This window comes from Heterodontus francisci, chromosome 28 (assembly GCF_036365525.1).
Source record: "Heterodontus francisci isolate sHetFra1 chromosome 28, sHetFra1.hap1, whole genome shotgun sequence".
Taxonomy (NCBI): Eukaryota; Metazoa; Chordata; class Chondrichthyes; order Heterodontiformes; family Heterodontidae; genus Heterodontus; species Heterodontus francisci.
In genome coordinates, this window is record NC_090398.1 from 18,655,214 (window position 1) to 18,679,334 (window position 24,121).

At 46.3% G+C, this 24,121-nt stretch overlaps 1 protein-coding gene across 3 annotated transcripts in view; it reads left to right on the top strand.

Annotated features, from left to right (window-relative positions):
- LOC137385111 (NACHT, LRR and PYD domains-containing protein 3-like) overlaps positions 1-24,121 on the top strand; it is a 168,436-nt gene that overhangs the window by 114,909 nt on the left and 29,406 nt on the right. For all 3 annotated transcript variants that reach the window (XM_068059892.1, XM_068059891.1, XM_068059893.1), the window contains exon 7: positions 3,376-5,113. In XM_068059892.1, coding sequence (XP_067915993.1) covers positions 3,376-5,113 — 1,738 coding nt within the window. The remainder of the gene's footprint in view (positions 1-3,375; positions 5,114-24,121) is intronic.

Below are 24,121 nucleotides of genomic sequence, written 5' to 3' on the forward strand. Positions count from 1 at the left end.
TGCGAAAAATTGTGAGCGATTTCTGAAACACAATCTAACAGGAGAATGGTTAGAGACAGGAAAAGGCCTCTTGTCCCGAATAAGTCTGTCCCTGTTCCAGAGATGAACAAATCTGCCCCTCCACTCAGTCTTCTTTGGCCTCCTTGTCTCGAGAGACAATGGGTAAGCGCCTGGAGGTGGTCAGTGGTGTGTGGAGCAGCGTCTGGAGTGGCTATAAAGGCCAATTCTAGAGTGACAGACTCTTCCACAGGTGCTGCAGAAAAATTTGTTTGTCGGGGCTGTTATACAGTTGGCTCTCTCCTTGCGCCTCTGTCTTTTTTCCTGCCAACTGCTAAATCTCTTCGACTCGCCACATTTTAGCCCCATCTTTATGGTTGCCCGCCAGCTCTGGCGAACGCTGGCAACTGACTCCCACGACTTGTGATCAATGTCACAGGACTTCATGTCGCGGTTGCAGACGTCTTTAAAGCGGAGACATGGACGGCCGGTGGGTCTGATACCAGTGGCGAGCTCGCTGCACAATGTGTCTTTGGGGATCCTGCCATCTTCCATGCGGCTCATATGGCCAAGCCATCTCAAGCGCTGCTGACTCAGTAGGGTGTATATGCTGGGGATGTTGGCTGCCTTGAGGACTTCTGTGTTGGAGATACGGTCCTGCCACCTGATGCCAAGTATTCTCCGGAGGCAGCGAAGATGGAATGAATTGAGACGTCGCTCTTGGCTGACGTACGTTGTCCAGGCCTCGCTGCCATAGAGCAAGGTATTGAGGACACAGGCTTGATACACTCGGACTTTTGTGTTCCGTGTCAGTGTGCCATTTTCTCACACTCTCTTGGCCAGTCTGGACTTGGCAGTAGATGCCTTTCCCATGCGCTTGTTGATTTCTGCATCTAGAGACAGGTTACTGGTGATAGTTGAGCCTAGGTAGGTGAACTCTTGAACCACTTCCAGAGCGTGGTCGCCAATATTGATGGATGGAGCATTTCTGATGTCCTGCCCCATGATGTTCGTTTTCTTGAGGCTGATGGTTAGGCCAAATTCATTACAGACAGCTGCAAACCTGTCGATGAGACTCTGCAGGCACTCTTCAGTGTGAGATGTTAAAGCAGCATCGTTAGCAAAGAGGATGTATCCACACAAACACCTTGAATTGTCTAGGCCCCACTTACACTGTCCCTTTAGTGTCCTTTCCTGGTAACTGACCCCCTGCTCTATTACCCTTTCGGTGAACAAATTACCCTGAATTCCCTTCTTACTTCTGACTTTCAATTTTCTGTGTTATTGATTACTTTGGGAGTTATGAGCCTGTTTCCTGAGCTAATGTTGTGAGTTCCAATGGAATTCACAACATTTCAAAACCAAAGTCTCTTGCCTAAATAAAATATTTCAAACTCCCTCACATTCTCAACTAAACTTCTCACAGCTTAATCATTTTTCAGCATTCCGAAGGGACCATTTCTTCTGTGATTTCCTAATTCACTCCTTAATCACCCCCAACAACCTCTTCCCTTCCCACAACCTCATCTCATTCAAGCACAAGAGATGTTACACCTTCCCTTTTACCTATTCCATTCCCACCAGCGTCCCAAACACTCCTTCCAAGTGAAACAGTGATTTACTTTTTCCAATTTAGTAACTGGAGAGAACCTGCCAGACCTACTGAGTATTTCCAGCATTTTCTGTCCTCTAGACCCATCTTTTGTTTATTTACTTGTCCGATTATCAGATCAATTTGACTTACACCAGCATCCCTTTGTCATTTAATCTCCCTGCCTCCCAATGTTCCCTTTTGTTCTGACCTCCCGCTCCCCTTTTCCTGCCTCTGTACTTGTTTAATATCTGTTACGTCTCTAACATCTTCCAGTTGACGAAAGGCAATCAACCTGAAATGTTAGCTCTGTTTCTCTCTCCAAAGATGCTGCCAGAAATGAGCATTTCTCCCATTTTCTGATTTTATTTCACATTTGCAGTATTCACAGTAATTTATTTTTGTACCCAACATCAACTTTCTGATTCCCCTCTGCACCATCAGATTGACAGTGATCTGAACCTGTCATCAGGTGACTGTAGAAGTGCAGGTAATACCCAGATATCCTGCCCGAGTCATGAAACAACAGCAGTTTAACTCCTGACTATTCACAGTCTGTCCCTCTCCCAGTGCACATAATACACCAGACAGCCTGTACAAGACCTGATAAAATATAGTGGGAATTCTGCTGAAAGAGGGAGAGGTTTCGGGAGGGAATCCCAGAGATCAGGAACAAGGAAGCTAAAGGCATGGCCACCAATGGTGGAACATTGAAAACTGAGAATGCGCAAGAGTCCAGAGTTGGAGAAACGCAGAGATCTCGGAGGGTTTTAGGGCAGGAGGAGCTCAAAGGAAGGGAGGGGTGTGGCCGCGGAGGGATTTTTAAACAAGAATTCTAATGTTTAAATCGATACGTTGCTGGACCGGGTGCCAATGTAGGTCAGCAAGCACAGGGTTGATAGGTGAATGGGACTTGGTGAGAGTTAGGATATGGATCGCAGAGTTTTGGATGAGCTCAGGTTTGAACCTGAACTGCCGGCAAGAGGCCGAGCCCAGGAAAAGTGGAGAGAGAAACATCTCCAGAGAGAACTGTAAAGATCTGAACTGATCAATTGTTGCGAAGGAGTTTTTCCCAGTGAAAATCCATTTTTGGGTGCTGAGGTACAGATGATGCAAGGTGGGAGGCTGACCAGGAGATCATTGGAATAGTTGAGTCTGGAGTTAACAAAACCATTGATGAAGGTTTCAGCAGTAAATGAGGTGAAGTGGGGACAGGCAGTCATTGTGATGGTGAGTATATGGGGTCAGAAGCTCAGTGACAGGTCAGATAGGATGTCAAGTGGAATTCACAGTCTGTTTGTCACCCTGTGCTAATAATCTAGATAACCTGCCCAATACCTGCTGCAGTAACATTGGAAATCCTGACCACACACAATCTGTTCCTCTCCCACTGATATCCAGTGTCCTATTTCCCATTGCTGCAGAAGATCAGCACCACTGACCATTGTGAAGATTGATCCACTAGAACATCTACTGTTGTATACGAAGATCATGTGTGGATTCTTAATGAGATATTTATAGTACAGGGCAGGCCAGATAGTATTAACTGTGAGGGGCTTCATAGAAATTTCCAGGTTCAGTAAATATTAGAAACAAGGGAGAATTTGAAACTTTTTTCAGGATTATTCCGTTTCAAGCGAGATTTCCAGTAACTGAGTTCTAATTCTAATATGCACCTCTATTGAAGCTGTGAATTAAATATATCCATTCAGTAAAACAGGAATGAAAAATTGTTTACGTTAATGCAACTAACATTGAAAACCACTTTCTGTCTGTTCTAATTGCAGATGTTCAACAGAAACACAAGGAAACACTCCGGGTACAAACTGAAACACTGAGAGTGAACACTATCCTAATAAAGGAGAAGGTTAAGATTTTCCAGCTGGTTGATCGATACGCTGAGCTAACGGTCATTTCTACTGTTCGAGATCGGACACTTGTAGAACATGAACTGCTGGCTAGAGGCCGAGATCATGAAGAGTGGAGAGAGAAACATCTCCGGAAAGAACTGGAAAAAATCCAAACTGATCAATTATTCCAGAGCAGTTTTTCCCACAGAAAATCCAAATCTGGGAGTTCAGCAGCAGTGAGCGGAGTTCCGGGGATTGGAAAAACAACAATGGTACAAAAGATTGTTTATGACTGGGCCACTGGAAAAATATACCAAAACTTTCAATTTGTTTTCAGTTTTAAATTCCGGAATTTGAACACTATTAACTGTAGAATAAACCTGAGGAATCTGATACTGGATCAGTATCCTTACTTTGGGAATATTCTGGGAGAGCTCTGGAAGAATCCAGAGGGATTGCTATTTATATTTGATGGTTTGGATGAATTCAAGGACACGATCGATTTTGGTGACAATCGGAGAAATACAGAACCTCAGTACATGTGCACAGATCCCGAATGCTGGTGTGAAGTGTCTGACATTGTGTACAGTTTAATACAACACAAGCTGCTCCCAGGATGTTCAGTGTTAGTGACCAGCCGTCCCACTGCATTACATTTATTGGAAAAGGCTGAGATCAGTGTCTGGGCTGAAATCCTGGGATTTGTTGGTGATGAACGGAAGGAATATTTCAACAAGTTTTTTGAAGATCAGACGGTGGCAGCAGCTGTTTTCAAACACGTGGAGGAGAACGAGATCCTGTACACCATGTGTTACAACCCTTCCTACTGCTGGATCCTCTGTCTGTCACTGGGTCCCTTCTTTACACAAAGAGACAGGAAACAGCAGCAAGTTCCCAAGACCATCACCCAGCTATATTCCTACTATATTTACAACATTCTGAAAAACCATAGCCGAGAGATTGAAAACCCCCGTGATGTGTTACTGAAGATCGGTGAGATGGCCTTCACAGGAGTCTCCAGGAAGAAGATTGTGTTTAGAGATGGAGATTTGATCAAGTACAATCTGCAACCTTCCCAGTTCCTGTCTGGATTCCTGATGGAACTTTTGGAGAGAGATGATTCTGTCCAGAATGTGGTTTACACATTCCCGCACCTCACCATCCAAGAGTTTGTAGCCGCACTCACACAATTCCTGACTGCAGGTCGTGGGGACACCCGGAAACTCCTCAGTAAAGCTCACAGTGAGGAAGATGGGAGATTTGAGATATTTCTGCGTTTTGTTGCTGGTCTCTCCTCCCCACAGGCAGCTCGACCCCTGGAGGAGTTTATGGGTCCATTTCTTCATCAAACAACCTGCAGAGTGATTGACTGGGTGAAGGAGGAGGTTCAAGGACAGATTGGAAACACAGAGAGTGAAACTGGTAAAAGGAAGCTCCTGAACACATTGCACTACCTGTTTGAGTCTCAGAATAAAGCTCTGGTTCAGGCCACAATGGGATCTATGGAAATACTTACATTTAATAGATTGAAACTGACCCCAATTGACTATGCCGTCCTGTCTCACGTTATTAGTCTCTGTGATACCATAATAAAAATTGATCTAGAGCAGTGCAACATTCCATTTGAAGGACTCCAGCGGCTGGGACCCGTACTGCACAAATGCCAGGAGTTGAGGTAACTGTTTATTTGTTTCTAACTGTTGGGTGAATTGTAGAACAGTCACAGATTGTGTTGTTGCTCCGTAATGAGGGGAAAGAAACAGTTCAGTTAAACCAGAGAGAAACAGATTCAACACAACGGTGACAAATAATAAGAGGATTGTTTAGTTTTACCATGAGGACTGGAAAATCTAAAATGGATCCTTGTGAACCATTAGGGATTTTACAATCTGTATGGAATCAGTAAATACAGGTCACTGAAAGGGTCTGATAATTTAATTACAATAAATCATCATTAATAAGCCTGGACAGCAGAATGTAAATATAAAATATAAACCAGCAGTACAGAAAATTAATGGCAAATATTCTCCACATCCACCATTTTAACTAGAAACAGGACAGAAACCTGTGTTGAAGTGAATAACAGATATTTAATTCATTCATGGGATGTGGGCGTCGCTGGCCAGGCCAGCATTTATTGCCCATCCCTAATTGCCCTTGAGAAGGGGGTGGTGAGCTGCCTTCTTGAACCGCTGCAGTCCATGTGAGGTAGGTACACCCACAATGCTGTTAGGAAGGGAGTTCCAGGATTTTGACCCAATGACATTGAAAGAACGGCGATATAGTTCCAAGTCAGGATGGTGTGTGACTTGGAGGGGAGCTTGCAGGTGGTGATGTTCCCATGCATTGCTGCCATTGTGCGTCGGTGGTGGAGGGAGTGAATGTTTGTCGATGGGGTGCCTATCAAGCAGGATTCTTTTTCCTGGATGGTGTTGAGCTTCTTGAGTGTTGTTGGAGCTGCACCAATCCAGGAAAGTGGAGAGTATTCATCACACTCCTGACTTGTGCTTTGTAGATGGTGGACAGGCTTTGGGGAGTCAGGAGGTGAGTTACTCACCTCAGGATTCCTAGCCTCTGATCTGCTCTTGTAGCCACGGTATTTATATGGCTACTCCAGTTCAGTTTCTGGTCAATGATAGTCCTAGGATGTTGATAGTGGGGGATTCAGCAATGGTAATGCCGTTGAATGTCAAGGGGAGATGGTTAGATTCTCTCTTGTTGGAGATGGTCATTGCCTGGCACTTGTGTGGTGTGACTGTTACTTGCCACTTATCAGCCCAAGTCTGAATATTGTCCAGGTCTTGCTGCATTTCTACACGGGCTGCTTCAGTGTCTGAGGAGTCACGAATGGTGCTGAACCTTGTGCAATCATCAGTGAACATCCCGACTTCTGACCTTATGATTGAAGGAAGGTCATTGATGAAGCAGCTGAAGATGGTTGGGCCTAAGACGCTACCCTGAGGAACTCTTGCGGTGATGTCCTGGTGCTCAGACGATTGACCTCCAACAACCACAACCATCTTCCTTTACGCTTGGTATGACTCTAACCACCGGAGAGTTTTCCTCCTGATTCCCGTTGACCTCAGTTTTGCTAGGGCTCCTTGATGCCATCCTCGGTCAAATGCTGCCTTGATGTCAAGGCAGTCACTCTCACCTCATCTCTTGAGTTCAGCTCTTTTGTCCATGTTTGAACCAAGGCTGCAATGAGGTCAGGAGCTGAGTGGCCCTGGCAGAACCCAAACTGAGCATCACTTAGGAGGATATTGCTAAGCAAGTGTCGCTTGATGGCACTGTTGATGACACCTTCCCTATCTTTACTGATGATTGAGAGTAGGCTGATGGGGCGGTAATTGGCCGGGTTGGACTTGTCCTGCTTTTTGTGTACAGGACAGACCTGGGCAATTTTCCACATTGCAGGGTAGATGCCAGTGTTGTAGCTGTACTGGAACAGCTTGGCTAGGGGCGCGGCAAGTTCTGGAGCACAGGTCTTCAGTACTATTGCCGGAATATTGTCAGGGCCCATAGCCTTTGCAGCATCCAGTGTCTTCAGTTGTTTCTTGATATCCCGCGGAGTGAATCGAATTGGCTGAAGTCTGGCATCTGTGATGCTGGGGGACCTCAGGAGGAGGTCGAGATGGATCATCAACTCAGCACTTCTCGCTGAAGATTGTTGCAAATGCTTTAGCCTTATCTTTCACATTGTTGTGGATGGGCTCCCCCATCATTGAGGATGGGGATATTTGTGGAGCCACCTCCTCCAGTTAGTTGTTTAATTGTCCACCACCATTCACGGCTGGATGTGGCAGGACTGCAGAGCTTGGATCTGATCCGTTGGTTATGCATCGCTTAGCTCTGTCTATCGCATGCTGCTTATGCAGTTTGGCACGCAGATCGTCCTGTGTTATAGCTTCACCAGGTTGACACCTCATTTTGAGGTATGTCTGGTGCTGCTCCTGGCATGCCCTCCTGCACTCTTCATTGAACCAGGGTTGGTCTCCTGGCTTGATGGTAATGGTAGAGTGGGGGATATGCCGAGCCATGAGGTTACAGATTGTGGCTGAGTACAATTCTGCTGCTGATGGCCCACAGTGCCTCATGGATGCCCAGGTTTGCATTGCTAGATCTGTTCGAAATCTATCCCATTTAGCACGGTGGTAGTGCCACACAACACGATGGAGGGTATCCTCAATGTGAAGGCGGGACTTTGTCTCCACAACGACTGTGCAATGGTCACTCCTACCAATACTGTCATGGACAGATGCATCTGCGACAGGCAGATTGGTGAGGACAAAGTCAAGTATGTTTTTCCCTCGTGTTGGTTCCCTCACCACCTGCCGCAGACCCAGTTTAGCAGCTATGTCCTTTAGGACTCGGCCAGCTCGGTCAGTAGTCGTGTTACCGAGCCACTCTTGGTGATGGACGTTGAAATCCCCACCCAGAGTACATTTTGCGCCCTTGTCACCCTCAGTGCTTCCTCCAAGTGGTGTTCAACATGGAAGAGTATGGATTCATCAGCTGAGGGAGGGCCGTAGGTGGTCATCAGCAGGAGGTCTCCTTGCCCATGTTTGACCTGACGCCCTGAGACTTCATGCAGTCCAGAGTCAATGTTGAGGACTCCCAGGGCAACTCCCTCCCACCTGTATACCACTGTGCTGCCACCTCTGCTGCGTCTGTCCTGCCGATGGGACAGGACATACCCGGGAATGGTGATGGCAGTGTCTGGGGCATTGTCTGTAAGGTATGATTCCGTGAGTATAACTCTGTCAGGCTATTGCTTGACTCGTCTGTGGGACAGCTCTCCAACCTTTGACACAAGCCCCCAGATGTTAGGAAGGAGGACTTTTCAGGGTCGACAGGGTTGCCGTTGTCGTTTCCGGTGCCTCGGTCCAGGCCGGATGATCCGTCCAGTTTCATTCTTTTTTATTGACTTTGTCGCGGTTAAATACAGCCGAATGGCTTGCTAGCCCATTTCAGAGGGCATGTAAGAGTCAACCACATAGCTGTGGGTCTGGAGTCACATGTAGACCAGACCAGGTAAACACAGCAGATTTCCTTCCCGAAAGGACGTTAGTGATCCAGATGGGTTTTTACAACAATCGACAATGGTTTCATGGCCATCATTAGACTAGCTTTTTTTCAACTGCCACATTTATTAATTGAATTCAAATTCCACCTTCTGCTGTGGTGGGATTTGTACCCATGTCCTCAGAGCAATATCCTGGGTCTCTGGGTTACTAGTCCAGCGACAGTACCACTACGTCACCGCTTATCCAGTCCAATATCGTGCAGGATTTTTATGTCGAGTGAAACGTTTCCTGGATTGGGAGTATTGGGGAAACAGGAATTATTTTAACTGTAAATGTTCAGAATTATTCATAGTCCTGAATATTGAAGAGTGAAATTTGGGAGGTTAAACTTGCTGTTAAAAAGGTTCCAATATAACCTTTATATTGGCGGCACAGTGGCGCAGTGGTTAGCACCGCAGCCTCACAGCTCCAGGGACCCGGGTTCGATTCCGGGTACTGCCTGTGTGGAGTTTGCAAGTTCTCCCTGTGTCTGCGTGGGTTTTCTCCGGGTGCTCCGGTTTCCTCCCACAAGCCAAAAGACTTGCAGGTTGATAGGTAAATTGGCCATTATAAATTGTCACTAGTATAGGTAGGTGGTAGGGAAATATAGGAATAGGTGGGGATGTTTGGTAGGAATAGGTGGGGATGTTTGGTAGGAATATGGGATTAGTGTAGGATTAGTATAAATGGGTGGTTGATGTTCGGCACAGACTCGGTGGGCCGAAGGGCCTGTTTCAGTGCTGTATCTCTAATCTAATCTATATAACATGTTGTGGGGTATTAACCAGAGAGTACAGACACACACCGGTCAGTGGTGGGGCCTCATAGCAGCAGCTCCTGGGGCCTGAGCCTGGGAATTTCCCATTATCCGTCCCCTTGTGTGTGAGAACCCAATCTGGGAGGGAACTTCCAAAATTCCCCAAAAACTGTCAGACCAGTTACACTTGAAATAAATGCAGTGCCAGTTTAATGGGGAATAAAGTGAGAGACTCCCCTCCCCTGTAAAATAGGAGCACAGACACATTTAAAACTTACAATGGGACAGAATCAATTCTCCTTGTTATATAAACTCCTGGGGGAATGGATTTTACAGCAGCAGTTAGCACCATTTCACAATATAACTCACCCCAGGTATTATACAGATTGATCTACTGTACAGAGTAAAAAGTACAGGAAATCACCGTTTCATGATTTAATTCCGGGGAAATCACCCCATTCCCATAAAATCCAGGATTTAAGAAGCGACAGAAATGAGACCATTTCCCCCAAACATGACGAGGCTGGTCACTAAGCTCCAGGAAGGTAATTCTGATCATCAGACAATGAGACCAGACTGAGGGGCAGTTAAAGACTTCACACAGCCATAGAACATAGAACAGTACAGCACAGTACAGGCCCTTCGGCCCACAATGTTGTGCCGAAACTTTAACCTACTCTAAGATCAAATTACCTACATACCCTTCATTCTACTATCATCCATGTACCGATCCAAGAGTCGCTTAAATGTCCATAATGTATCTGCTTCTACTACCACTGCTGGCAGCGCATTCCACCACCCACCACTCTCTGTGTAAAGAACCTACCACTGACATCTTCCCAAAACCTTCCTCCAATCACCTTAAAATTATGCCCCCTGGTGATAGCCCTTTTCGCCCTGGGAAAAAGTCTCTGGCTATCCACTCTATCTATGCCTCTCATCATCTTGTACACCTCCATCAAGTCACCTCTCATCCTTCTTCGCTCCAATGAGAAAAGCTTCCACATCCTTCCTATAATGAGGCGACCAGAACTGCACACAATATTAAAAGTGTGGTCTAACCAGGGCTTTATAGAGCTGCAGCATAACCTCGCGGCTCTTAAACTCAATCCCCCTATTAATGAAAGCCAACACACCATACGCCTTCTTAACAACCCTATCAACTTGGGTGGCAACTTTGAGGGATCGATGGATATGGGCCCCAAGATCCCTCTGTTCCTCCACACTATCAAGAATCCCGTCTTTAAGCCTGTATTCTGCATTCAAATTCGACGTTCCAAAATGAATCACTTCACACTTTTCCAGGTTGAACTCCATCTGCCACTTCTCAGCCCAGCTCTGCATCCTGTCAATGTCCCGTTGCAACCTACAACAGCCTTCCACACTATCCACAACTCCAGCAACCTTCGTGACATCGGCAAACTTGCTAACCCAGCCTTCCACTTCCTCATCCAAGTCATTTATAAAAATCACAAAGAGCAGAGGTCCCAGAACAGATCCCTGCGGAACACCACTGGTCACCGAGCTCCATGCTGAATACTTTCCATCTACTACCACCCTCTGTCTTCTATGGGCCAGCCAATTCTGTATCCAGACAGCCAACTTTCCCTGTATCCCATGCCTCCTTACTTTCTGAATGAGCCTACCATTGGGAACCTTATCAAACGCCTTGCTGAGATCCATATACACCACATCCACTGCTCTTCCTTCATCATTGTGTTTTGTCACATCTTGAAAGAATTCAGTAAGGCTTGTGAGGCATGACCTGCCCCTCACAAAGCCATGCTGACTGTCTCGAATCAAACTATGCTTTTCCAAATAATCATAAATCCTATCTCTCAATCCTCTCCAATAATTTGCCCATTACCGACGTAAGACTGACTGGTCTATAATTACCAGGGTTATCCCTAATCCCTTTCTTGAACAAGGGAATAACATTTGCCACCCTCCAATCATCTGGTACTACTCCAGTGGACAGTGAGGACGCGAAGATCATCGCCAAAGGCACAGCAATCTCTTCCCTCGCTTCCTGTAATATCCTTGGGTATATCCCGTCTGGCCCCGGGGACTTATCTGTCCTCATGTCTTTCAAAATTTCCAGCACATCCTCCCTCTTAACATCAACCTGTTCGAGCATATCAGCCTGTTTCACGCTGTCCTCACAAACGACCAGGTCCCTCTCACGAGTGAATACTGAAGCAAAGTATTCATTTAGGACCTCCCCTACCTCCTCCGGCTCCAGGCACAAATTCCCTCCACTATCCCTGATCGGACTTACCCTCACTCTGGCCATCCTCTTGTTCCTCTGATAAGTGTAGAACGCCTTGGGATTTTCCTTAATCCTACCCGCCAAGACTTTTTCATGTCCCCTTCTAGCTCTCCTAAGTCCATTCTTCAGTTCCTTCCTGGCTACCTTGTAGCCCTCTAGAGCCCTGTCTGATCCTTGCTTCCTCAACCTTAAGTAAGCTTCCTTCTTCCTCTTGACTAGCTGTTCCACATCTCTTGTCATCCAAGGTTCCTTCACCCTACCATCCCTTCCTTGCCTCATCGGGACAAACCTATCCAGCAGTCGCAGCAAGTGCTTCCTAAACAACCTCTGTCGTGCATTTCCATGAGAACATTTGTTCCCAATTTATGCTCCCCAGTTCCTGCCTAATAGCATTGTAATTCCCCCTCCCACAATTAAATATTTTCCCATCCCGTCTGCTCCTGTCCCTCTCCATAACTATAGTAAAGGTCAGGGAGTTGTGATCACTATCACCGAAATGCTCTCCCACCGAGAGATCTGCCACCTGGCCTGGTTCATTGCCAAGCACCAAATCCAACATAGCCTCCCCTGTAGTCGGCCTATCTACATATTGAGTCAGGAAACCTTCCTGGACACACCTGACAAAAACTGCTCCATCCAAACTATTTGCACTAAGGAGGTTCCAATCAATATTAGGGAAGTTGAAGTCACCCATGACAACAACCCTGTTACTTCTGCACCTTTCCAAAATCTGCCTCCCAATCTGTTCCTCCGTGTCTCTATTGCTATTGGGCGGTCTATTGAAAACTCCCGATAAAGTGACTGCTCCTTTCCTGTTTCTGACTTCCACCCATAATGATTCAGTAGACAAATCCTCCTCGACGACCTCCCTTTCTGCAGTTGTGATACTATCCCTGATTAGCAATGCCACTCCTCCACCTCTTTTACCTCCCTCCCTATTCCTTTTGAAACATCTAAACCCCGGAACATCCAACATCCATTCCTGCCCCTCTGATCTTCCAAGTCTCCGTAATGGCCACAACATCGTAGCTCCAAGTACTGATCCAAGCTCTAAGTTCATCAACCTTATTCCTGACACTTCTTGCGTTAGAATAGATACACTTCAACCCATCATACTGGCTGCAACTTTGCCCTGTCAACTGTCTAACCTTCCTCACAGACTCTCTGCACTCGATATCTGCCTGTTCAACAGCTACCCCATCCACTGATCCGTAGCTCTGGTTCCCATCCCCCTGCCAAACTAGTTTAAACCCTCCCGAAGAGCTCTAGCAAGCCTCCCGCCCAGGATATTGGTGCCCCTCCAGTTCAGATGCAACCCGTCCTTCTTGTACAGGTCTCACCTTCCCCAGAATGTATTCCAATGATCCACATATCTGAAGCCCTCCCTCCTACACCAGCTCTGTCGCCACGTGTTCAGCTGCACTCGCTCCCTGTTTCTAGCCTCACTAGCACGTGGCACCGGTAACAATCCTGAGATTACTATTCTGCTCGTCCTGCCTTTTAGCTTCCAACCTAACTCCCTATATTCGCTTTTCAGGTCCTCATCCCTTTTCCTAGCTATGTCATTGGTACCGATGTGTACCACGACTTCTGGCTGCTCCCCCTCCCCCTTAAGAATCCTGTCGACTCGATCCGAGACGTCCCTGACCCTGGCACCCGGGAGGCAGCGTACCATCTGGGAGTCTTGTTCACGACCACAGAATCTCCTGTCTGTACCTCTAACCATTGAATCTCCTACCACTATCGCTCTCCTATTCTCCCCCCTTCCCTTCTGAGCCACACAGCCAGGCTCAGTGCCAGAGACCTGGCCGCTGTGGCTTTCCTCTGGTAGATCCGTCCCCCCCCCCCCGCCCCCCTCCACCCCCCACCGTATCCAAAACGGTATATTTATTATTGAGGGGAACGGCCACAGGGCATCCCTGCACTGTGCGCCTATTCCCTTTCCCTCCCCTGACGGTCACCCAGCTTCCTTTATCCTGCAACGTAGGTGTCACTACTTCTCTATAACTGCTCTCCATCACCCCCTCAGACTCCTGAATGATCTGAAGTTCATCCAGCTCCAGCTCCAGTTCCCTAACACGGTCTGCGAGGAGCTGGAGTTGGGTGCACTTCTCACAGGTGAAGTCAGCAGGGACACAAGTGGTGACCCTGACCTCCCACATCCTGCAAGAGGAGCATGCAACTGCCCTAGCTTCCATCCCCTCTGCTCTAAATTGACACAGAAATTAAGTAAAAATAAAGGAAAACCTTACCTTACCAAACCCTCCACACAAGAGTCCTTTTTTGGTTAGAGGAGGAGGATGGGTGGGAGACACTACACGTGTAGTGTTTCGCGTTTAGCCACTGCCCGAATATATAAGTTCACTTACCCAGCAGTCCTCGTGTCCGTGTCCGCCGAACCACTAGGTAAGTACTTTATAGTGAAACTTACCTTCCCGACTGCCCCCTGGCTCGCACTATCACCGCTACCGCTGATCAAAAAGAAGCTGCTGAATCGCCAGGTAAGTACTTTATAGTACATTATATTACATAGGATATACAGCACAGAAACAGGCCATTCGGACCAACCAGGCCATGCAGGCATTTATGCTCCATTCGAGCCTCCTCCAGTCTTTCCTCATCAACTTGTAGAAAATCCTACACGAGAAGGGGCAGTACTAGACCTAATCCTAGGGAATGAAGCCAATCAAGTGGTAGAAGTGTCAGTGTGGGAGCATTTCGGGGATAGTGACCATAACTCTAAGATTTAAGGTAGTTATGGAAAAGGACACAGGTGGACTGGAAGTAAATGTACTGAATTGGGGGAAGGCCAATTTCAATATGATAAAACAGGATCTAGCCACAGTGGACTGGGAGCAGCTACTTGTAGGAAAGTCTACATCTGACCAGTGGGAGTCATTCAAAAAGGAAATAGTGAGAGTTCAGGGCCAACATGTTCCCGTTAAGGTTAAGGGTAGCATGAACAAGTCTGGGGAACCCTGGATGTCAGGGCATGTGGAGGATTGCATCAGGAATAAAAAGGAGGCTTATGGCAGATTCAGAGCGCTGAAAACAGTGGAGGCACTAGAGGAGTATAGAAAGTGGAGGAGAGTACTTAAAAAAGTAATTAAGACAGCGAAGAAGGGACATGAAAAAAAACTGGTGGGCAAGATGAAGGAAGATCCCAAAGCGTTTTATAAGTATATTTTTTCATCTGTGTTCACTATGGAGAAGAACGATGTAGGTGTAGAGATCAGGGAGGGGGATTGTGATATACTTGAAGAAATTAGCATTGAAAGGGAGGAAGTATTAGCGGGCTTAACTGTGGATTAGTCCCAAGACCCAGATGAAATGTACCCCAGGCTGTTATGTGAGGCCAGGGAGGAGATCGCAGGGCTTCTGACATAAATTTTCAAATCCTCTCTGGCCACAGGAGATGTACCAGAGGACTGGAGGACAGTGAATGTGGTACCATTATTCAAGAAGGGTAGCAGGGATACGGGCGGCACAGTGGCGCAGTGGTTAGCACTGCAGCCTCACAGCTCCAGGGACCCGGGTTCGATTCTGGGTACTGCCTGTGTGGAGTTTGCAAGTTCTCCCTGTGTCTGCGTGGGTTTTCTCCGGGTGCTCCGGTTTCCTCCCACAAGCCAAAGGACTTGCAGGTTGATAGGTAAATTGGCCATTATAAATTGTCACTAGTATAGGTAGGTGGTAGGGAAATATAGGGACAGGTGGGGATGTTTGGTAGGAATATGGGATTAGTGTAGGATTAGTATAAATGGGTGGTTGATGGTCGGCACAGACTCGGTGGGCCGAAGGGCCTGTTTCAGTGCTGTATCTCTAATCTAATCTAATCTAAACCAGGTAATTACTGGCCAGGTGAGTCTAACATCAGTGGTTGGGAAACTATTGGAAAAAATTTAGAGGGACAGGATTAATCTCCATTTGGAGAGGCAGGGATTAATTAGAGATAGTCAGCATGGCTTTGTCAGGGGGAGTTCGTGTCCAACAAACTTGATTGAATTTTGCGAGGTGGTGACTAGATGTGTAGTTGAGGGTAAAGCAGTTGATGTAGTCTACATGGACTTTAGTAAGGCTTTTGATAAGGTCCCGCATGGGAGATTGGTTAAGAAGGTAAGAGCCCAGGTCAATTTGGTAAATTGGATCCAAAATTGGCTTAGTGGCAGGAGGCAGAGGGTGATGGTTGAGGGTTGTTTTTGCAAGTGGAAGCCTGTGACCAGTGATATATCGCAGGGATCGATGCTGGGACCCTTGCTGTTTGTAGTGTACTTTAATGATTTAGACGTGAATATAGGAGGTATGATCAGTAAGTTCGCCGATGACACGAAAATTGGTGGTGTCGTAAATAGTGAGGAGGAAAGCCTTAGTTACAGGACGACATAGATGGGCTGGCAAGATAGGCGGAGCAGTGGCAAATGGAATTTAATCCTGAGAAGTGTGAGGTGATGCATTTTGGGAGGACTAACAAGGCAAGCGAATATACAATGAATGGTAGGAACCTCGGAAGTACAGAGGGTCAGAGGGACCTTGGTGTACTTGTCCATAGTTCACTGAAGGCAGCAGCACAGGTAGATAAGGTGGTTAGGAAGACATATGGGATACTTGCCTTTATTAACCGAGGCATAGAATATAAGAGGTTATGATGGAGCTGTATAAAACGCTAGTTAGGCCACAGCTGGAGTACTGTGTATAGTTCTGGTCACCACACTATAGGAAGGATTTGATTTCACTGGAGAGGGTGCAGAGGAGATTCACCAGGATGTTGCCTGAGATGGAGCATTTCAGCTGTGAAGAGAGACTGGATAGGCCCGGGTTGTTTTCCTTAGAGCAGAGAAGGCTGAGGGGTGACCTGACACAGGTATACAAAATTATGAGGGGCATAGATAGGGTCGATAGGAAGAATTTTTTCCCTTAGCGGAGGGGTCAATAACCAGGGGGCATAGATTTAAGGTGAGCGGCAGGAGGATTAGAGGGGATTTAAGGAAATTGGTTGGAATCTGGAACGCACTGCCTCATGGGGTGATAGAGGCAGGAACCCTCACAACATTTTAGAAGTATTTAGATGAGCACTTGAAATGCCATAGCATACAAGGCTACGGTCCAAATGCTGGAAAATGGGTTTAGAATGGATAGGTGCTTGATGGCCAGCTGGGACATGATGGGCTGAAGGGCCTTTTCTGTGCTGTAATTAGAAACATAGAAAAATAGAAAATAAGAGCAGGAGTAGGCCATTCGGCCCTTCAGGTCTGCTTCGCCATTCAAAAAAGATCATGGTTGATCACCTAATTCAGTACCCTGTTCCCGCTTTCTCCCCATATCCCTTTGACATTAAGAAGTATATCTATCTCCTTCTTGAATATATTTAATGCTTTGGCCTCCACTGCCTTCTGCAGTAGAGAATTCCACAGGTTCACCACCCTCTGAGTGAAGAAATTTCTCCTCATCTCAGTTCTATATGACATACCCCGTATCATGAGGCTGTGACCCCTAGTTCTGGACTCCCCAGCCATCGGGAACATCCTCCCTGCACCTAGCCTGTTTAGTCCTGTTAGAATTTTAGACGTTTCTCTGAGATCCCCTCTTATTCTTCTAAACTCGAATTAATATATGCCTAGTTGACCCAATCTCTCCTCATACGCCAATCTTGTCATCCCAGAAATCAGCCTAGTAAATCTTCTTTGCACTCCCTCCATGGCAAGAACATCCTTCCTCAGATCAGGAGACCAAAACTGCACACAATACTCCAGATGTGCTCTCACCAAGGCCCTGTATAACTGCAGTAAGACATCCTTGTTCCTGTACTCAAATCCTCTTGCAATGAAGGCCAACATACCATTCGCCTTCCTAACTGCTTGCTGCACCTGAATGCTTGCTTTCAGCGACTGGTGTACAAGGACACACAGGTCCTGCTGCACCTCCCCCTTTCCCAATCTATCACCATTCAGATAATCTGCCTTTCTGTTTTTACAACCAAAGTGGATAACCTCACGTTTATCCACGTTATACTGCATCTGCCATGCATTTGCCCACTCACCCAACTCGTCCCAATTACATTGGAGCCTCTTTGCATCCTCCTCATAGCTCACATTCCGCCCCCCCCACCCCCCCCAGCTTTATGTTGTCTGCAAACTTGGAAATGTTACTTTTAGTTTCCTCACCCAAGTCATTAATATATATTGTAACTAGCTGGGGCCCAAGCACTGATCCCTGCAGTACCCCACTAGTCACTGCCTGCCATCTGGAAAAAGACTCATTTATTTCTACTCTCTGTTTCCAGTCTGTCAACCAATTCTCAATCCAAGCCAGTATATTACCCCCAATCCTCTGTGCTTTAATTTTGCACACTAATCTCTTATGTGGAACCTTATCAAAAGCCTTCTGAAAATCCAAATACACCATATCCACTGGTTCTCCCATATCTATTCTACAAGTTACATCCTCAAAAAGCTCCAGCAGTTTTGTTAAGCATAATTTCCCTTTCATAAACCCATGCTGACTTTGTCCAATCCCATTTATGCTTCCCAGCTGTTCTGCTATCACATCCTTCATAATAGACTCTCGCATTTTCCCCACTACTGATGTAAGGCTAACTGGTCTGTAATTCCCTGTTTTTTTTCCTCTCCCTCCTTTTTTAAATAGTGGGGTTACATGTGCTACCCTCCACTTTCCTATAGGAACTGCTCCAGAGTCTATAGGATTTTGGAAAATGACCACCAATGCATCCAGTATTTCCAGGGCTCCTTCCTTTAGTACTCTGGGATGTAGATTATCAGGCTTTTGGGATTTGTCAGCCCTTAACCCCATTAATTTCCCAGCACTATTTTTTTTGCTTATACTGATTTCCTTCAAATCTTCCCTCTCATTAGACCCTTGGTTCCGTAACATTTCTGGGAGGTTATTTGTGTCCTCCTTTGTGAAGACAAAACCAAAGTATTGTTTAGTTGTTCTTCCATTTCTTTGTTCCCCATTATAATTACCCCCATTTGACCGTAAGGGACCTACATTTGCCTTCACTAATCTTTTTCCCTTCACATATTTATAGAAGCTTTTACAGTCAGTTTTTATGTTCCCTGCAAGTTTACTCTCATACTCTATTTTACCTTGCTTAATCAACCTTTGACCTCCTTTGCTGAATTCTAAATTGCTCCCAATCCTCAGACTTGCTGCTTTTTCTTGCAATTTTATATGCTTCCTTTTGTAAGCCACGGTTGAACCACCTTTCCGGTTTTATTTTTGCGCTAGACAGGAATACATAATTGTTGTAGTTCATACCCACGATCTTAAAATATCATCCATTGCCTATCCACCGTCAACCCTTTTAGTAAAGTTCCCCAATCTGCCAAAGCCAACTCGCGCCTCATACCTTTGCAGTTTCCCTTATTTAGATTCAGGACCCCAGTCTCGGATTCAACTACTTCACTCTCCATCTTAATGAAGAATTCTATCATGTTCTGGTAGCTCCTCCCCAAGGGACCCTGCACAACAAGATTGTTAATCTTTTCTCATTGCGCAATACCCAGTCTAGGATAGCCTGTTCTCCAGTTGGTTCCTCAATGTATTGGTCTAAAAGACCGTCATGTACAAACTCCAGGAAATCCTCCGCCACTGTATTGTTGCTAATTTGGTTTGACCAATCTGTATGTTGATTAAATTCAGCCATGACTACAGTTGTACCCTGATTGCATGCATCTCTGATTTCCTGTTCAATGCCACCCTTACATCTCCACTGCTGTTTGGGGGCCTATAGGCAACCCCCACCAATGTTTTCTGCCCCTTAATGTTTCTTAACTCCACCCATACAGATTCCACATTATGATTTTCCGAGCCAATATCCTTCCTCACTATTGCATTGCTTTCCTCCTTTACTAACAATGCGACCCCACCTCCTTTCCCTTTTTGCCTATCCTTTCTAAATATTGAATACCCCTGGATGTTCAGTTCCCATCTTTGATCACTCTGCAGCCATGTCTCCGTAATCGCAACTATATCATCACCGTTTATATCTGTTTGCGTTGGTAATTAATCTACCTGATTGCGAATGCTCTGCGCATTAATGCCTTTAGACTTTGTAACATTGTTAGTCATCTTAGCTTTATTTTGCACTATGGCCCCATTTGTTTCTCACCCTTGTTTTCTCTGCCTTCCACTTTTGCTTCTTACCTTTTAATCTTTCATTTCTATCCTTGTCTCCCTACTCAGATCCCCATCCCCCGTCCATTCTAGTTTAAACCCTCCCCGACAGCATTAGCAAACACCTCCCCCGCACCCGCCCCCCCCCCCCACCACCCCGAGGAAATTGGTCCCGGTCCTGCCCAGATGCAACTCGTCCAGCTTGTGCTGGTCCCACCTTCCCCAGAACCAGTCCCATTGTCCCAGGAATCTGAATCCCTCCCCTACACCATTTCTCCAGCCACATATTCATCTGATATATCCTGCTATTTCTGCTCTCACTAGCACGTGGCACTAGTAGTAATCCTAAGATTACTACCTTTTGAGGTCCTACTTTTTAATTTACGTCCTAACTCTCTATATTCAGCCTGCAGGACCTCATCCCTTTATTTTAACCTGTGTCGTTGGTACCGATATGTACTATGACAACTGGCTCTCCCCCCTCAGAATACCCTGCAGCCGCTCAGAGACATCCTTGACCCTAGTACCAGGGAGACATCATACCATCCTGGAGTCTCTTTTGCTGTCACCGAAATGCCTGTTTGTTCCCCTTACGATTGAATCCCCTATCACTATAGCCGTGCCACTCTTCTTCATCCCCTCCTGTGCAGCAGAGCCACTCATGGTGCCATGAACTTGGCTCTTGCTGCTTTCGCCTGAGCTATGTCCCCCAACAATATCCAAAGCGGTATATCTGTTAGAGAGGGGGATGGCCACAGGGGACTCCTGCACTACCTGCCTTCCTCTACTCTGCCTGGTGGTCGCCTGTTGCCTTTCTGCCTTTGCAGCATTTGCCTGCAGTGTGACCACCTCACTAAACGTGCTATCCACGATGATTTCAGCATCGCGGATGCTCCACAGTGAACCACCCACAGCTCCAGCTCTGTAATGCGGGTAGCCAGTAGCTGCAGATGGATACACTTCCTGCACACATGGTCGTCAGGGACACTGAAAGCATCCCTGATTTCCCACATAGCGCAGGAGGAGCATATCACAGATGTGAGCTCTCCTGCCATGAATTATCTTTAGATTACTTAGTTACTCCCTTTAATTAAAAAATACTAATTACACAAGGGGCCTTGTTCTACTCCAAACACTACCCACTACAATCTAAAGTCTTTAACTTTACTTTTGAAGCTACTGATAAATCCTACTAAAAAATCAATGCAGTTCACTAGTTAAAATAAACCTTGCTCAAAAAAAAAAAGCTTCTCACTTGTTCTTTATTATTAAGCTATTTACACATGCACCCTAACACTGTGTACTTGAAAACTTTGTTTTCAAACTCTGGATGCACCTGGACTCCTCTCCGCTGTTCTCCCGGAAGGTACGTTCTCTAGATCGCGATCCTCGGGATCTATTTATCCGCTCCTCGCTCCGTGTTCTTCCCACAGGTCTGCTGCTCTCCCGGAAGGTAAGTTCTCTAGGCCGCGATCCTCGGGATCTATTTATCTGCTCCTCGCTCCGTGTTCTTCCCGCAGGTCTTCTCCTCTCCCAGAAGGTAAGTGCTCTAGGCTGCGATCCTTGGGCTCTATTTATCTGCTCCTTGCTCCGTGTTCTTCCCGCAGGTCTTCTCCTCTCCCGGAAGGTAAGTGGCCTGGCCGCGATCCTCGGGATCTATTTATTCGCTCCTTGCTCTGTGTTCTTCCCGCAGGTCCGCTGCTCTCCCGGAAGGTAAGTTCTCTAGGCCGCGATCCTCGGGATCTATTTATCTGCTCCTCGCTCCGTGTTCTTCCCGCAGGTCTTCTCCTCTCCCAGAAGGTAAGTGCTCTAGGCTGCGATCCTTGGGCTCTATTTATCTGCTCCTCGCTCCGTGTTCTTCCTGCAGGTGCCCTCCTCTCCACTGTTATCCCGGAAGGGAAGGCTATTCTATCAGCATAACTCTTTATTGCCTTCTCTCTCATATGATTATCTAGCCATCCCTTCAGTGCATATAAACTATTCTCCTGAAACACCCACTGCGATAATGAGTTCCACATTCTCATCATAGAGTCATCCTGCCACAGAAGGAGGCCATTTGACCCATTGAGTCCGTGCCAGCTCTCTGTATAGAAATTCAGTCAGTCCTATTCCCCCACTCTATTCCCGTAACCTTGCTAGTTTTTTCCCTCCAGTATGTATCAAATTCCTTTTTGAAATCATTGATCGTTTTCATTTCCTCCACCCTCCTAGGCAGCGAGTTCCAAGTCATTACTACTCGCTGTGGAAAGTAAAGTTCTTCCTCACATATCCCCTGTATCTCTTGCTCAAAATCTGAAATTTGTACCTTCAGCTAATGGGAGCAGATTTTCTTGTCTAACTTATCTAAACCTGTTCTAATCTTATACACCTCTGTCAGATCTCCTCTCAACCTTCTTTGCTCCAAGGAGACAATAACAATGAGATGCCACAGCAAAGGTTATTGTGGAAAATAAAAGCTCACGTTGTAGGGGGTAACATATTGGCATGGGTAGAAGATTGGCTAACTAACAGGAAACAGAAAGTAGACATAAATAGGTCATTTTCTGGTTGTCAAAATGTAATGAGTGGTTTGTTACAGGGATCAGTGATGAGACCTCAACTTTTTACAATTTATATAAATGACTTGGATGAAGGGTTACTAAATTTACTAAAGGTATGGTTACTAAATTTGCAGATGACACAAAGATAGGTCGGAAAGTAAGTTGTGAAGTGGACATAAGGAGGTTACAAAGGGAGATAGATAGGTTACGTGAGTGGGTAAAGACCTGGAAAATGAAGTATAATGTGGAAAAATGTGAAATGATTGTGTGAACAATGGTTCCAGGGGATGTTTTTATTTTAACTCTTTATGGTAATGACTTTAACTGATTACTTTTATTAGCATTAAAGTACAAAAAATTTTAAAAGACAGAGATTCACATAAGCTTCATTCGAAATACTTCTCGAAACTTAGAAGGGAAATTCTTCTGCTTCAGGAGACTTCGAGATTAAGGGCTGGATTTTACCAGCCCTTTGGAGACGGCCTGGGAGGCAGGAGGGATGGGAAAATGGTGGTGCAAGGGGGCGGTGGGGAGAGGGAGGTCCAACGTCTTCCTGGTGCCACGATATTTTACCATCAGCAGGAACCTCAGTGGTGCTGCCACCCACCGGGCAGCCAATTGAAGCAATTAAGTGCCCAATGAAGAGTCACCTCCCACCCTCGCTGATATGGGGACAGTGCCAGGTAAATCCTCCTTTATGGTTCCTCCATGGTCCATGAAGAGGCCTCCTGCTCACAATGGTCACCCTCCTGGCTACAGCACCAACGATGGAAGAGGAATTTCCCCCTCCTCCCAATCGCTGAGGTCTGCCTGCCTGGCTCCAGCGGAGTTAAAGTCTGAATTGGCCACCGCTGTTAAAATGCTGCCCCAGGGTCCTGTTGCCCACCGGCCACGGGGTCAGGTCCCACCGGCCACGGGGTCAGGTCCCACCGGCCACGGGTTCAGGTCCCACCGGCCACGGGTTCAGGTCCCACCGGCCACGGGGTCAGGTCCCACCGGCCACGGGGTCAGGTCCCACTTTCGATCCTGGCGGCAGGATTTCTTTGCTGCTGATAAAATTCAGTCCTAATTCTCCATCGACATACGTGTGGTTTTCTGTTGGATTGTTTTCGTGATCTCCTCATGGACTGTCTACTCGAACTTGCTAAAATCCTGGTTTTATTATCATGCTGGCAAAAATACAGTTTGTACTTTTCCACACACTCTCTCTCTTTATCATAGTTTCAAACAGATTGTTACTGCAACATCTGATGCTTACAACAGCTTCTCACAGATTTTCAAAACCTTGCAACTGTCTTATCTTGAACTTTCTGGACAGTCTGCTGAATAAGACATTTTGAATGCAGTCACCCTTACCATCATGCTGTTGATCAGTCCATTTAACAGTTCCTTTGTTAAATTAATACCCTGAAACAAACTCAGATCCTTTAGCAGGTAATTAATCCTTAAAACTGGTATCGAACAATCCAAAATCCTTCAGGTGTACGGTTCCCAGCTTAGGTTTGTGCAGTGATTGGTGGACCAGACAAGGAATGTATGTGATCATGAAAAGGACATTTACTTTCATCTTCTCTTGACACCAACATACCTCGTCCACATTTACAGCCATGTTCCAGACATCTGGGGAACTACTTTGGCTCAATTAACAACCTCCCTTCCTGCAGCTGCCGACTGTGCTTTGACTGAAGGATGACACACAATCTCAAGTAGAACCACCCTGCTTTAGTGCACTTCCTGCACGAACTCCAACTCTTTAACATCAAAGGACATAGTGCTGCCCACATGTCTCCACTGTGTCATTATGTACAATGAAAACTTCCCCTTTTGTAAAAAGCTGCAGCTCTTTAAGAACTGCTGGAGGACTGGACTTTGCAAACACTAGCCCAGTGAGCTACAGGTCAAACTCTCTTGATAACATTTC